At 40.2% G+C, this 16,395-nt stretch overlaps 1 protein-coding gene across 1 annotated transcript in view; it reads right to left on the minus strand.

The window, feature by feature from the left end:
• Positions 1-16,395, minus strand: part of adamts6 (ADAM metallopeptidase with thrombospondin type 1 motif, 6) — a 75,628-nt gene that overhangs the window by 55,762 nt on the left and 3,471 nt on the right. The window contains exons 4-10 of the mRNA XM_087843901.1: positions 14,691-14,865; positions 13,867-14,069; positions 13,648-13,731; positions 11,307-11,452; positions 7,090-7,133; positions 2,596-2,701; positions 902-1,048 (exon numbers count right to left, since the gene is read on the minus strand). Coding sequence (XP_087700027.1) covers positions 902-1,048; positions 2,596-2,701; positions 7,090-7,133; positions 11,307-11,452; positions 13,648-13,731; positions 13,867-14,069; positions 14,691-14,865 — 905 coding nt within the window. The remainder of the gene's footprint in view (positions 1-901; positions 1,049-2,595; positions 2,702-7,089; positions 7,134-11,306; positions 11,453-13,647; positions 13,732-13,866; positions 14,070-14,690; positions 14,866-16,395) is intronic.

Here is a 16,395-nt window from a genome sequence, read left to right on the forward strand (position 1 = left end):
CACAGCTGGATTTCTGACAGAAGTCTGCTGCCGGCTGAGTTGCTCTGTGCTGCTATAGGCTTAAATATGGAAAAAGAATTTGTGGAGCAAAAAAGATCATGACTGTAGTTATATTGCACTGATGTTACATCATGAAAATGCATTATGACAATGCATGGAGCTGGCAAAGGGCTTTGTTGATTATCAGATTTGGGGCATTGCGACATTCAGAGTCTCTGCCATCTAATAAAAAGACAAAAGTGCCAGAAAAAAAAAATCAGGGATTCGCAAGCGTGAAGAGCATTAGAATTTCAAGTAAGGCTTCAAATTGACACGCCTCCTCTACATCATGCTGTGCAGAAATAGGTGTAGAAGTCTGTCATTGTAACGATTATCTGTTTGTTCTGTTACTCCAGACGTTTTGTCTAGCCTCTGGAAAAGAAACATTGGTGTGTCCTCTACTATGCCAGGCTGGCAAGACTCAAATATCACTGCCTTGTTTATTTATGTGCTCCAATTCTTTCTCCTTTTTTGCCTCCTTTGGCCAATATATAAAACAGCAGAGCAGTGGTTTAAGGCAGCTGGCCTACACATCACCACCGAGGACCACATGAGCTCTAACATCACCCGCCTTGTGGTGCAAGGATGCAGGGGTGGAAAGCACTCAGTTATCATACGCAGCCACAAGGAGGTCTGGCAAAAGTCTCAGTGATGAAGTGGATGTGAATAAGTAGGGGAAGGCCTCGCGTACAAAGCAGCCTAGCGGGTCCAGCCACATGGACCAGCCAGTGGCAGCGGGTTGTAAAGAGAGACAGCTGTGAGTAAAAAGGGAAAACAGGAATGCACCTTTTTCTCTATTGCACGCACACACACACGTACACAGACCCACAGGGAACAACCACCACCCATATCACCCACTTACTCGAGAAAGCTGGTGATGTAGTCTTTGCTGCAGGCAGACCAGGAGAAAGGGTTGGTGTTGGCTGTTATATGAGCAGCCATCAGTTTGGCTGTCTCGTGACCTTTGGTACCGCAAGAATTCCCAATCCCATCATGGTTCATCCCAAAACTAAAACAGAAAAAAATAAATAAGAAGAGGAATTAATGCAGCTGGGAGAAATGACCATCTGGTCTGAAAGTGGTAGTTAATTGCACGGTTTAGATGGGATCTCGCTGGACAGTTAAGGCTGTGGATTGTGGATGTCAACCTCTGTGGCTGTAAAGATTGAGCTCATTGGCTCTAAAACAGCTGTGTGGAGGGGTCAAGGGTCAAGCCCTGTCTGGGGCTCTGCAGGAAAGAAGAAGTTCTAATCACCACTCGGATGCCTGTCTGTCAATCACTGCCTGCAGGTCTGAGCAAGCCAGGGAAGGAAAGTCAGCACAGACTGGAGCGAGGAGTCAAGACCCTTTAGATCATTACAATGAGCAGCTCCAAACTTTGAACACTGTTCTGAAAGCTACGAAATAGTTTCTTTCACACTAAATTCATGTTGGCTATCAATGGTTGCAACAATTCATTTTCAGAAAAACTTCATCTGTCAGGAGATCACTTGAGAGAAAAGTTTCTCATTACAGCAGGATATCAAAGCTTAACTTTCCCTCACAGTCTAGTGGCGCAAATCAGGTCTAATGTATATAACAAACCCAACCACATTGCACAGACTGAACCTGTTTTTCTAAGGCTGGCGTTTATGACATTTTACCCTACTCGGGAAATAAATCAGGCCAGTCGAAACCCCGCTGTAGTGTGTTTTTTTATACATCCTCTAGAAGCAGAGACTATTTTTACAACTGCCCCACAACAGAAGCAGACATGAGACATAATAAAGGAAATCGCCATCTTGCCTAACTCTCGAGAGAGGAATACACAGACTAATACATCATCATTATTTTGCTTTATATTCAGGAAGAAAGAGGCCGAGGTATGCGGACACTGACATTTGCATGAGGAAATATGTGCAGTTACAGTCTGCAAGGGGGAAAAAAAAGACTATATGCAAGTCCGGCAAAACCAGGCAGCAAGTAATGTTTGTTTAAGAACAGGTCGTGAAAGTGATAAAAGGTTTGAAGACGACCTTAAGTAAAAAGAGGGCATTTGCCAACACCTAAAACTGCTATAAAAGGTGCTACATTTATGGAAAGTTTCATTCCCAAAAATGTAAAAGGAAGAACTTCAAGTCCTACTTAGAAATCTGCGGATATCAGCAGTGCCAATACTCATATTGAGGGATTTTATGCCACCAGAGAAGTTTAAGTTCTGAATTAAAAAAGGATCCATGAATAAATATTGTCGGGGTGTAAGTTCATTGTGGATGTGCGTAAGGTGCCACGCCAAAATATGCTATAATCATGAAAAAGTATAAAGACAAAAAAGGAAAACTTTTACAAGCCATGATAAGGATTAACTAAGGGATAATAATTCTCAAGTCAAAGTAGACAGAGCTGCACCACTTTAAATTAATGAGACAAGTTCTGTTAAGTAATTTAAATGTGTGCCTTCAAAACCAAGCCATTTAAGGCCCTCTGACTTGGTCCCACCACCTCTGCAAGACGCATCAGGGATTAATGTCAAGTTTTATATTTTATATTAGGATCCTAAAAACTCTTAAAACTCACTTGTGGCCAATCTCGTGCGCAATGGTGAAAGCAGAACCGAGGCCGATGTCTTCATTGATGCTGCAGCTCCTCTCTGGCTCACACATTCCAGCCACTGAGGCCAGACCTAGACATACACACATAAACACACATGCCAGACAAACATACAAACACAAGGTTGAGGCAAAGCATTCTTAGGACTCGCTGTCATAAAACTGGGATTCCATACATAAGCTACTGTTTGCAGCAGTGCTGAGAGTCAGCTAGTCATGGCTATAGATTCACCAGGACAAGTCAAGTTTAGCATTTGCTCCTAAATATTTGTTGTTTTTTGTTTTTTACTTAAACGGTGATATTACTGGAAAAGGTTTATACACCGGATTTCATGTAACTAGTATTCTGACAAAAAACTGACAGAAAATAGAGTTGTTTTTTCTCATTCCAAAAGCAAGACTTGGAGAAAGAGGCTGAGAGAAAAGAGGGAAAAGGGAGAGGAGAGGGCGTTTCAAGTTAAAAACGCTCCACAATCCAGGTGTCGCAGGTTCTTTTTCCCCTAAAGCCTGACAGGTCAGATAGGGAGACTGCTGGCGATCCTTCAGAGATTACATCTACAGGTGACTGGAGAGTGGATCATATGACACTGCAAAGCAGGTGTGTGTGCGCCTGTGTGAGCCTGTGTGTGTGCGTGCGTGAGAGAGAGAGAGAGAGAGAGAGAGAGAGAGAGAGAGAGAGAGAGAGAGAGAGAGAGAGAGAGAGAGAGAGAGAGAGAGAGAGAGAGAGAGAGAGAGAGAGAGAGATACTTTCTATTCATTTCATGTTGGGTTGAGGAGTTATTTCCCAGGTTTTCATATATTTGAGAATAAATTAAGGGGAATCCTGTCGCTTTGGATAATCTCAGTCATTTCTGTTAAGTTTTACTTGACATTTTAAGTAAATTTGTAAATATATATATATATATATATATATATATATATATATATATATATATATATATATATATATATATATATATATATATATATATGAATGACAAACAGTTGATTGGAAGTATTCTCCAATTAAATGCTGTTCAACAATGGCAGGAGAGGGTGCAACAAGATGAAAAATTAAAAGTGCACCAGTTATAAAAATATGATATGCTTTAAGCTTCCTCATTAGTTTGCAACAGCTCAGGTATTTCCATTGCAATTTAGAGAAATTACTTTTTTCTTTTTTTTTTATCATCACATCTTTTCCACTTATCTTTACTGTCATTTAAAAAGTGTCCTTTTTAAATGACAGTAAAGCTAGTTGGATTCCACTTTAGGATGATAAATGACAATAAAATACAGAAAAGCAAATACACATCACCCCATACTGATGGAGAGCAGCATTACAGTTTGCATAGAGTAATAAATACACTATACTTATTTTACAGCGTACCTACTGAAATGTAAAACAACACTTTCATATAGTAAAAAATATGACACTACTGTGCTGCATAATATAGATTTTACAAACAAAGTCACTTGTTTGGTTGCCATTATAATGTTTAATGTACCTTCTGTAATCACCATAAGAATGGAAAATGTCTCTGTACCCTCACCAATGTAATGAAATCAGTTTCTTTACATTTTCATTCTCTTTATTCACCACACGGTTATCCAAAAGCTCCTGTATTTAACACCCTGAAGATGCACGCTGAATGGACATGACTCATCACTACCAAGGAAGAACGTCAAAGGCTGAAAAGTGAGGCTGGTGTGTAAGTGCCAAAAACTGCAGTGGTGTATTGGCAACTTGGGCCAAGTCCGGCTCCACAGAGTCCCAAAAATGAAAATACCCAACTTTACAACTCAAAGCACAGTTTTTATAGCCGAATACATAGCAGTTTTGGCCTTATTGATAGTTCATATCTTAATAGCAACTTGGGGTTGCTATGAAGGGTGGTAAAGGGGTGTGCCATCCAGTCATCCACATAGATGGCAGGTGGAGCTGTACCCACTGGTGTCTTCGGAGTCTTACCTCTGCTAAATATTGTCCCTTCACTGGATCTTTCTGCCATGTTCGTGCTGTTGGTGCATTTTGGATCAAGTTATATGTCCAAGGAAGTTGTGCCTTAGCTTTGAGGAGTTACATTCTACTTTATTAGTCTGTTATGCAACACTAATTAACCGATACTGTGTTTGTCTGTGCCTTACAGTTTATAAATGTAACTTGTAAGCATTAGCTGATAATTTAGCAGGCCACCCTTTCCTCTCAATAACAATGTGATGGCCAAAACACTAACAGTGAGGGTTCAAATAACCCCAAATCAATGGGTGACATCACAGTGGCTGAGTCCATCTTTGATTTAGTCAGCAATCTTGGTCATCATGGTGGTCCACTGCTAGTTAAACCTTAACATTACACTTAGCCACACACAAGCTGGAAACCACATCACACACCCACAATAATTAAAGTCTAAATGCAAAATAGCTAAAATAAACATCACAGCACTACATAATTAATGATTTGAGCCTAAGCATGTACATTCCCATGAGTCTTTGAACTTGCCTGTGTAAATAACCCAAGCTACCACTACCTTGAGTTGCTACAATTTCAACTCACGTCGCTACTCTTTCTTTTTAATTTCTTTATTCTGACTATGTGCGTTTAAGAGTTAAGTTGTGGGCGTACTAAAGCATCACAGTGAGACTCAAGTCTGACTTAACTAAAAATGAGAAAATAGGGTATTAATATTTATATATTGATATGAATCAATATTTTTTCCTGAAAGGTATTAGCATTTAAAGTACCAAACTGTATTTACAAAAGACGGTACATTACTGTTTACTGTACTGTACATTCCCTATATATTTTTTTAGCAATTGATACAAAAACATCTTGCAATATAGTTGTGGGGATTTGTTTGGACTTTCATTCAAGAATTTTTCAAGCGTTTAACATGTGCATAAATCATGTAGATAGGAGCACAGTTACTGTCAACAGCTTTCAATTTTCTTTCTCTTGCGAATAAGCAGTTACCTCTGAACTTAGACAAATCAAACCAAAACTAAATGTCTGAACGGCTTCATGCAACGAACGTGAGCAAGAAAATATGTTTCTTTTTATTCAGCTCGCATGCACCAGAGCGGTTTTTCAACTTGCAGTAGAAATTTTTGCAAAATGTTCTAATGATAAACTTTGCACACCTCTTTTTACACTGTTCATTAGCTACATAACATGTAGTTTGGCAACCAATGCAGCTTCACATCTTCCTGTAGTGCATGCATGGACTCCTCGCTTGCCTGCTAAAAGTGGCATGGCCTTTGTGTCCTCTTTACTAAGAGGCTAAACAAGAATAGACTCGCAAATCAGGAGGCCACTGAAACCATTACTGCAGGAAAAGAGGGAGCCTGAAGGTGAAGAGAAAAGGAGGAGAGGGAGGGAAAAGAAGAAGGGTGTGTGTGTGTGTGTCTGTGTGTGTTCGGGTGGGGGGCAAACATGGAGTGTAAGCTGTTTTCTTAACTCCAGGGTGGACTGTGCATTATCTCCACGCCCATGATTACTCTGCGACCCTAAATGCCAGCAGTCTGACCCGAGAGCATGATCCCTGGGAGGAAAAGGAGGAGGAGCAGAGAGGGAGGTGGGGGTGAGACAACGAGGAAGCCAAGCAGATGCCAGGGCAATTAAAAAGACCAGAGAATGTGACGAATGCGGTCAATCTGTCAAACCACCCCTGAAGTCACAATATTACCTCCAAGATATACTGTGGTGCCTGCAGGCTCCAAAAAAGATAAGGTGGGGAAAGAAAGAGCTGGTTGGGTAGGAAGGTTTGAGGTGGAACTGAACAACTTGAGACAGAATTTATTTTTTTTGGGGGGGGGGGATGATCTGCCACCACTTGCTGTCCTTTTTCCACCCCCTGTAACACCAGAGCGTGCATATCAACCACTCCATCTCCCTCCTGCATACTCTAACACCCCCTATAATTGTCCTTTTCCATTTTCCTTTCAACCCCTCCTCTTCTTCTTCTCCATCTCCCCCATCTGCCACTAATCTCGTCTCTTCTTCATCCTACATTTCTCCTCCCCCCTTTTAAGTCTTTGCCCTCCTTAACTTTCCTGCACTTCCTTTCTCCCTTTCAACCCCCAGTGGAAGTGTAAACACTTTAGACAAACTGAGGTTGGAGGCAGAGGACAGAGACAGAGGAGATTTATAAACTAGAGGTGACCACAGCTGTCCAGGTTCAGGGCTCCTGGCCTCAACAAACAGAGGAGAAGCCACTGAGGAGCTATAATAACACAATGGAAAATATCCCTCTCATTATGTCTCACCGGATTTGTCGGATTTGTGTTCTTCTACACAAGATTGCGAAGGCTGCTAAATAAGGGGGTTTTTTGAGGACACGTTGAATGGGAAAATAAAAACCTCTCCAAAGAGCAAGAAAGAATAAACTCCAAAACTAGACATTTAATGTAGTCAGCATCACATAAGATTACAAAGGAAACCTAATTTAACATATATGAAATTTAAACAGCCTTTTTCACTCACCTAAGGTACCACAAGGTTTGTTCTTGTAGGTGCAGATGTCATACCTAAGAACAGGCAAAAAGAAGAAGAAGGTCAGAATACTCAAACTGTTTATGTTTAATCACAGTCTGGTCAGGTATAATGTCACCTTTAAATCTTTCCCTTGTAAAGACAACCTCCCCTGTACCCTAATGGCTAGTTTTGACCCTCAGTATATGTTTGTTGACTATTAGAATAGCTTCTGGGTTTTTCCAAACATAGCTGCATAAGCAGAGACCCTCACTAACTTCTGTTACACACCCAGTCATTTTGTTTTATAAGCAGCCCCAAATATGACAGAAACTGCTCAGTCCAGAAAAGAGCTTCAAGTGTTACTCCTAACAATATCATATACTAGCTTGGGTTGTCAAGTCAATGGATATCCACTGATTGCACTAAATTTTTTTCCCATTCAGCAAGTGATTTCAAGTGGTCACGAGAGCCTGGTCATCAATAGGTTAAGCGCGCAACACGCTCAATGGGCGATCGTGGCTCAAGAGTTGGGTGTTCAGCTACCGCCTACCGGTGATGGCCAGAGGGGCCGATGGTGCGATATGGCAGCCTCGCCTCTGTCAGTCTGCCCCGGGGCAGCTGCGGCTACAACTGTAGCTTGCCTTCACCAGTGTATGAATGTGAGAGTGAATGAATAGTGGTATTTAAAGCGCTTTGAGGGGTCCCAAAAAGCACTATATAAATGCAATCCATTATTATTATTATTATCATTAACCTCTGGATGACCACTTTTAATTGTAAAAACTATAGAACAGGTTACCTGGTAGGGGGTAACCTGTCTCTAAACAACAGTGGCAGGACCTGCATGAGTACTTATAAATGAATTTTGGAATTTCTGTTTCATATCTATGAGCCTATGGCTGTACTATGAATGTAAGCACTTAGTGTGAATTTTTGTGCAGCAGATTTGCTGTTTTCGCTGATCACAGTTAACTGTGTACTATCACAAATAGATCACATAACTGTCAACTTGACCCCATTGAACTGTGAACCGATGGCAAGCTAACTCCATCTTATTGCCCTTTAATTGCCGTCTTGATACACTAAAGTTAGTTTGAAGACAGCAGCTGACTGCCAGTGGTCACAGAGCTGGTCCACCTCTTTGAAGGAACCACTTCAAAAGCAATGAGATCACAAGTTCATGGTCCCAATAATTTTGGTTGTGCCGTGGGCTTTCACAGTTAAATCAATAGAGCAAAAGTCAAAAAAAAAAAAAAAAAAAAAAGGAAGAGGAAATTTTTACAGGATTGCATTCAAATTAATGAGACAATCATACCACAAGCTTTTAATCTATTAAAACCAAGAGCACAGCAACTTAAATTTTACCCTACTACCACCACCTCCACCATCACCTACCACCCTCACTCCTTTGTCTTTGAATCACTCCTCTCTCTTTCTCTCTCTGTTCTCTTTTAAGTGACCCTACTTTGACTTTTCTAATCCATTTTTGATTTATTCCCCCAATTTTTCAAAGGTTTTGACACCACCCATTTCAAAACAAAGGCTGGACAATGACATTCTTGTTTTATGCTAACAAGAACTTTCAGTCATTCATTCACACTGATCCATGTTACCAAAGATCTGCAGGAAAAGTGTCTGTGGCTAATTTCATCACAGCTATAGAAGTGGTGTATTTTTATAAACCAAACTCATTTAAACAAGACCATCCATCCATCGATTCATCCATTCTCTTCAGCTTATTCTTATTCAGAGTCGCAAGGGAAGTTGGAGCCTATCCCAGCTATCATAGAGGTGGAAGGCAATGTACACCCTGGACTGGTCAACAATCTGATGCAGGGCTAACACAGAGAGACAGACAACCATTCACACTCACATTTGCACCTATGGTCTATGATAGGAAGCCAGAGTACCCACAAAGAGCCTACACAGACAGGCCCCGGCCAATGAGCTCATCACCAATGAGCATATGGATAATCCTGCTTTATAACACTTAGAAAAAAAATAACATTTACTAGATGGATTTAATGTTTTATTAAATATGAGTTTTTTTGACTATGACCTAAAACACGTGACGGAGCTCAAGTCATCAGGAAAGCGTGAATTGAGGAAAGGGTTGGCAGCTATTTTCCCATAGACTTCTATAGGCAGTGTTGGGGAGTAACGGAATACATGTACCGCTGTTACGTATTTAAAATACAAAATATGAGTAACTGTATTCCGTTACAGTTACCGTTTAAAAAGGTGGTATTTAGAATACAGTTACTTTGTTGAAATAAATGAATTACACGGCGGTACTTCCCTGTTTCATATTGTGGCGGGTCAGGACTGTTTGGGTTTTGTTTGACAGCTACGTTCTGTTGTTCCAGGCAGCAGCGTTACGGTTGCCATGGTTACAGGGTGGCGCTCTCTCTCTGCGTGTTTCCTGGGTGAGAGAGCGCCTGTTGTTGTTGTGCTAAGCTAACAGGCAGAATGCTACAGGTATAGCTCTAAAGAATGTAGCATCATAGGCAGTGTAGTCCGTGCTGCAGGGAGAATGGACTGCCATACCCGTTATGTGTCTGTGAGCGAGGGAGGAGAAAAAGGAAAAGTACGAGCTGTCATCGAGCAAAAACGGGAGCTGGAAGCATGTAAATATAATAATAACCACTGCAGCCAAGAAGAGTGCCTGACGAGCCCAGTTGTAAGTAAGCTATTAAGACTCGACTGTACACCGTGTTCGTGTTTTCCTCCGAAACAATAAGTTCCGTAGGAGCAGCCTTTCAACGCCTCTCTCTGTCTCTGCTAGCAAAGTGACCCAGACAACAAAGTAAAGCTAGTTTTCGGCTACGAGCCGACACAGAACCCACCGTATTAGCCAGAGGTCTTTACTACGGTTCGGAGCCGCGGACCTTCAGTAACAGTAATAAATCACAGCAATAGTACATTCATGTAGTTGTAAACAGCATGATAATATATTAAGTAATCCAAAGTATTCAGAATACGTTACTGTCATTGAGTAACGTAACGGAATACGTTACAGAATACATTTTGGGGCATGTAATCTGTAATCTGTAATGGAATACATTTTAAAAGTAACCTTCCCAACACTGTCTATAGGACAGGAAGTCTTTTTGCAATCACAGATTTTACTTTGCTTACCTTTCAGACTTTTCTTTTATACTGTCTATGCTATGCACTCATACCCATGGTTAATAAATACATCTTGCTTGTAATCAGCCTTTTCATTCAAATACGACTCGAGAGATCGGCACAATATTCTAATCCCCAAGAAAAACAATGTGGATATCGTATTTATTACTTGGATTTTGCTGTGAACAAACTGTGACAGATGATAGATTTGTAGACCAATGTTTGTTTGCAATGACCATCAGGTATAATAACCTAATGGGCCTTTTATATGTCAGAGCATTGGGTCTGTCAGCTTCCTTAGAGCTCATCTGTAACCAAGTATCCAAGTTAATTTATGCCCTCAAACTGAAATGTTTAAAAAAATAGTTTGTGAGTTAAAAGCCCCTTCCATGATTTTTTTGGTTTATGAAAACAATAACATTTCTCAGCTTCCTGCTAAAAAGGGAAAGCCAAAAAGGCAAACTCCATGACCACTGCAGGCAGGCCCTATTAAGCAGCCTTTGCTGTTTGTGCAAAGTGAAGCTAAAACCAATAATAAAACCAACAGCCAAAGAAGCTGGAGGATATTAACTGGCAGACAACACGCTAGCACTAATGATAAAAAGGCTGTTTTATGCAAACTAGAGAATCAAAAACTTTGCCTTTGGCAATGTCAATCACAGAACCCCATCCTCTCTCTAGATAGAAGCAGCTGGAGGAGTATACACATCAGTTGCCAGGTTAGGTAGCCAAAACAGTTCTGGCAACAATAAAGTCTATTCCAGGTAATGACAGAGTTTTATTATTTTATGACATAAATTGCGGGATGACAGGTACATTACGTCCGTAACAGCACATTTTACTTTCAAAACGATGGCATTTATTCCCGTGAGCTATTACAGGTAAAGTGTGCACACAAGACCTGGACTTTTGAATTTTTCAGTGCTGTAGCTGTCGGCATTTGCTGAAGGCACACCACAGAAAATAACCTGTATTTGCTCAAGATGAGAAAATTACAAATAAAGTAAGAACTGAAAAATTGTATTTCAACACTGGATTATTATAATGGTGTGTGAGCAACATGTTGTCCTGTTCTGTAGCTGTTAGCCAACTCTTACCGGGTGATTAGGACAGCATTGTCATGATGAGCCATCCCATTCTCTGGAATACTGTTTCCATCGCTGTGATGAGACAGGATGGACTTCTGCCACTTACAGAAACTGTCCAGAGACTTGTCAGCATGATGATTAATTTCCAGATTTGGCTGCAAAAAACAGACATGAAAAACAAAGTGATAGAAGAAAACGCAATTTCCATCAGCACCAAAAAATATTGGGTGATGCTAGATACGTGTGGTTCGTAATTATCCTCTGCAAATTTGAACTAAAATATTTACCATAGTGGGCAGTATTTTACCAGCAGGCATGTTCAAAAAGTTCTTTCAAATTTTGATATTTCATTTAAGCCCTACATTCATTTTCTCAACAGGCTTTGCTTTTTTTGCAGGTAAGAATGTGTTATTAACGACTTAAAGCTGAGGTTCACTCACTGCACCATCTCATGGTACAAACTGGTACCTTACAAAAGTACAGCCAGCTCCTACTTTTAACTTAAGTTGACATCTCTTCATCACAAGCACAGATGTCAAGTCTTAGCATCTTTCTTCATATTCCATCATGATGTTTTTCCCATGTTGCGTTATGGCCATAGACATTATAAAGGATGGATGCAGCTACCATGAACTCATCCATTGGTTTATTATGTCAAGATGAACAATTTTGCCTTCATTGACTTGCTGTTTTAAAATGAGTAATGTGATCAGGAGAAGTAAAATTGCATCCTCGTTGGCCAATGACTTTTTAATCACAAGTCGTTAGCCAATGCGGCCATACTTTGGATAATCCTCATTTCTGAAACACAGAATAAGCTAAATTTACAACTCAATGTTTTACTCAGCATGACTCAAAATAAGTGACTGAGCCCATATATACATCAACAAGGTTTTTAACAAGGTCAGGTCCAAGGGCAGGTTTAACTTAGAATTTTATAGGAATGCAAGTTTTTTTGAAACCACAGTTATTGCCCCCTTTTAGTTGCTTAAAAGAATGGAGGTTTAAGGCACTTCTCCATTTCAATTCAATTCAATTCAATTTTATTTATATAGCGCCAAATCACAACAAAAGTCGCCTCAAGGCGCTTCATACATTTGATTCATTTGATTTACGATTGATTAGCACCTACGTCCTGCTGTTTAAATGCAGGTTAATTGATCATCGGCAAGTGTGAGCACCTCTATAGAGGCAATTGGCAGTTTGCTGGCCTGGAGTATTTTGTTGTATGTTAACATAACACCACAATCAGCCCAGTGGATATCCCAGCTAATTCACCCTAAGATTAGATTGTGCAATGCTCAGAGAAATTGTAAAAAACCCAAGAGCTACATTTCAGACTCTACAGGTCTCAGCCCTTTGGACAGATGAGCCCAAATCTGACACATTTGACCATAATGCACAATCCATCACTGGGTGTCAAACACAATGGAGATTTGACAGTGAAAAACTTTCTTTTCACATGACTTTATACCCAGAAACCTGGAGGCCTATTGCCTGCTGTCCAAAAAATAGCATGCATGCAAAACAAAAAAGTTTTTAAAAAAAAAGAAGCTCAAAACAAAAAAAGGGCACTGAATTTATTGTCATGCATTGACAGCTCTAAACACTGAGCCAAAGTAGAACGATTATCTGAATGAATTATTGGAGGAGTACTGTTAGGGGATCAGAGGGAGGTTAGAGGACCAGATTTTGCAGAAGACATGGGTTTTGTCTTTGATTTAGGAGACGATGCAGTTGTAGTAAAGGTAAAACCATTTAGAGCAGGAAGAAAAAGATGACTCATAGAAGGAGCAGAGGACTTGCACTATTGGAAAACAGGGAGGAAAAGTAGCTAATGTAGAAGGACAACTGGGGATGTTATAGTGGAGTTTGGTAAATGCTTCTACTTCCATGCAAAGGGTAATTAAACTGTGCTGATGTCAGCTTACCCACCAAATAATTAGAAAACATTCTGCATACAATGTGAATTTTCATAATGACTGATATACTAGTGCCGCTTCATATAAATTTAAAGTTTGATTCCACTTGACATCATTTTTGGAACTGATGCTACAAAAAGAGTTGCTAGACCCTTTCAGAAAAACAGATGGTAGGAAGACCCTCTGTTTCTCTCATCACACATACATGCACATGTATAGTACATGTACAAATGCTCAATAGAAGCTCCCTGAGGGAAGATACCTGAGCACAGCTTTCATGTGAAGTGGTGTCCATATGGTGAAGAGTCTTTCTACTCTCTACCCTTTCTACACAGAAGTTGCGTTATACAGTTATACACTCAATACAGGTGAGGATATAGATACTAGAAGAAGTGGCTTAAAACAGAAAAAAAGAGACCGTCTCTTACCTGATCTTCAGTCAGAACAATCAGCCGGGTCACAATAATGTTCACAACATTTCCTAGGCTGGCATCACGGTAAAGTTTGGCAACCTGACCTCCAGAAAAGAAGAAAAGACACAAAGTCAGACAACTGTGCCACACTACTCTGCCTGTCCACGAAGAACATGAGCAACAATGGAGAAATCATGAGTGTAGACTTGACCGAAAAAGTAGGCTCAAACTTACAATATTCATTACGGACAGGATGTAATGCTCAATGTCTTTGCGTCCGTGGTAACCGACCATCATTTTATCAGCGACCACAAGCGTCTCCACAAAGCGCTCAGTGCTGATCGATCGCTTCTGTCTGTGGGTGCTGTTTGACAGCTTGCTGTAGTTTTGGGGCGAAGGCGTGCTAAGCTGGCAAGGTGCACTGGTTTTAATGAGGTCTGTGAATGACAGGGAGACAAAGACAGGTAAGAGTGAGGTAACAATCAGAAGCGTGACACATTATCTGTTTGAGAGAGAGCTGGTTTGTGTGTGATAGGTGCAGATATGGAATCTGCCACTTTGAACCTAGCAGCTAAAGTCTTTGTTTTATGGCCCAGCAGATGCTCTGGGAAAAAGCTATAAGATGCTGCATGTTAGGGCATGCTGGCTTCCTGGTGATGACAGTCTTTGCTCTTTCTCATAAGACCCTGGCCGAATACCTAAATATCCACCTGGTTATTTTTGGTTCTAACTCAACGTATCTCAGCAAACAGAGCATTGGCGAAACTGAGAATTTTAAATTCTCAAGATGATTATTGGTCCTAGAAATAGAATTTGTTTTTCTGTAAAGTCTTCTTTATGCACTGAAGGGCGTTATATGAAAGCTGGAGCAAGACTTTCTGTCACAGGTTGAAAGGTGTCCAGGCCAGGAGCAACTATAGCACACAAGAGGCCCGGTCATGTCTAACAGAACCTGGGCCTAGAACCAAACCAGCACTTCCTCTAACTTGCTATGTATAGTTATTCCTTTACGTCAGTTCCACCCACACAGAGTCCAACCCAGATGGAGGTTCACCAACCTGAAATGCCACAGCTGAACTCCTGGCTATGCTCTTGTGGTGAGGGAATGGCAGACATTTTATAAATAACATGCTGCTGTGCTTCTTCCAGGTTCCATTCACCAGAGGTGGTTGAGGATATGTTCTTTAAAGGCTCTATTAAATACTGTTCTTCCTCTGTTGTAATAACACCGTGCTTGTTGGGGAAGAAAATCAATGAAAAAAAGAAAGCAGGTTAAAAACAGGAAACATTGGTACTAAAAGTACAGTCTTAAGAAAAAGCACTGTATTTCATAATCATTTTATTAAAGGAGCAATCCTAGTTTAGACACTTGTTACTCTTGTCTGTGCTCAGACAGGCGGACATGAAGGAAACTCAGGCATCCTTTGTTTCAACAGGTGAACATTTTCAAAATCTGCTTTTATGAATATATATGAAGAAAAAGCACAAACATTCAAGCTATATTATTATTATTATTATTATTATTATTATTATTATTATTATTATTGAGTTCTGAAATCCAAGGGAGATAGTTTGAACCAAGCAGCCATGTCTCAAGGGAAAACTCAAAAAAATGCCAAAAACTGCTTTTCATCTAATGACCACTTGAGGCTGGCTCAAAAAGTGACATGTATAAAATGGTTTGGTTTTGTGAATAGGTTCCCACCATAATAAGTCTATGGTGGGACATTTTGTAATATAAATTAATCACTCTTGGTAATGGAATTATGGGCATGGCCACCTTAATTGACAAGTGTCTACGTTGCTATATCCCGTCACTCTTTTGTAGGCCTTACTTCTTTTAAGAGAAGTCACTGAATTGGACCTTTGGAGGTTCTGTGTTGGTGGCTTTTGGGAAATTTTAATGATGAAATTATATTGTAATTATCTGATAAACAATAAAGCTTGCTGTGAGGTGCACACTGTCCAAGATGTTTGGGCTTCAGTTATGAATGGAGATAGATAATCAAGCTAGCTAGCATTAGCTCATAACTTGGACCTCCACCCAGTCATCCAAATATGGTCGTTTCTGACTACAAAAAACGAACACAGCAGCTAGAACACTCAAGCTTGACACTGATGTCATAGTGCCTGATTCCATCTTTTATTTACAGTGGACAGTTTGAACACAATGATTATTGGAAGCCATATCACAACTAAAGCCTACGCACCTCCAACAGCCCTATTATTTTCCACTTCTGACTGACGGATTGTCATGCTGACATCATAACAAAGTCACGTCAGTTTGAATCTGGATAGCAGGTGTTCCAAACCCTCATTTTTAAAGTCTGAAAATACTGGGCACTTGTCAGGTGGGAAACATGTGAAAAAAGATTTTGCTTTGTAGCAAGTTGTAAAAAAGTACAATCCAGAATTTGGGCAGCTAATTAAAAAAACAACAACAAAAAAACAAGATAGTCATTTTGGAGTGTCCCTTTAAACAACTAATACATCCCCTTATGCGACCTCTTGCTTCTCATTAGGGACATGTTTTCACATATACAATGCATTAGTCACTAATCTGCAGTAAAATTTAAGAACCCCAAACAATCAGTTACATCCAGACCAGCATTAAAACATTCTTCTCCCCCTGTCAATGCCCCCTCTGGAGCATAAACTAGGAGAAGTCCTTCAGAGTGGGTTTATAGGAAACACTGGCTTGGCTCTGTAAAACCCACAATAAAAGCAATTAACCACATATCACACTAGCCTACAGAAACATTT

This window comes from Neolamprologus brichardi, chromosome 7, assembly GCF_056152115.1.
Source record: "Neolamprologus brichardi isolate AB-2024 chromosome 7, ASM5615211v1, whole genome shotgun sequence".
Classification (NCBI taxonomy): domain Eukaryota; kingdom Metazoa; phylum Chordata; class Actinopteri; order Cichliformes; family Cichlidae; genus Neolamprologus; species Neolamprologus brichardi.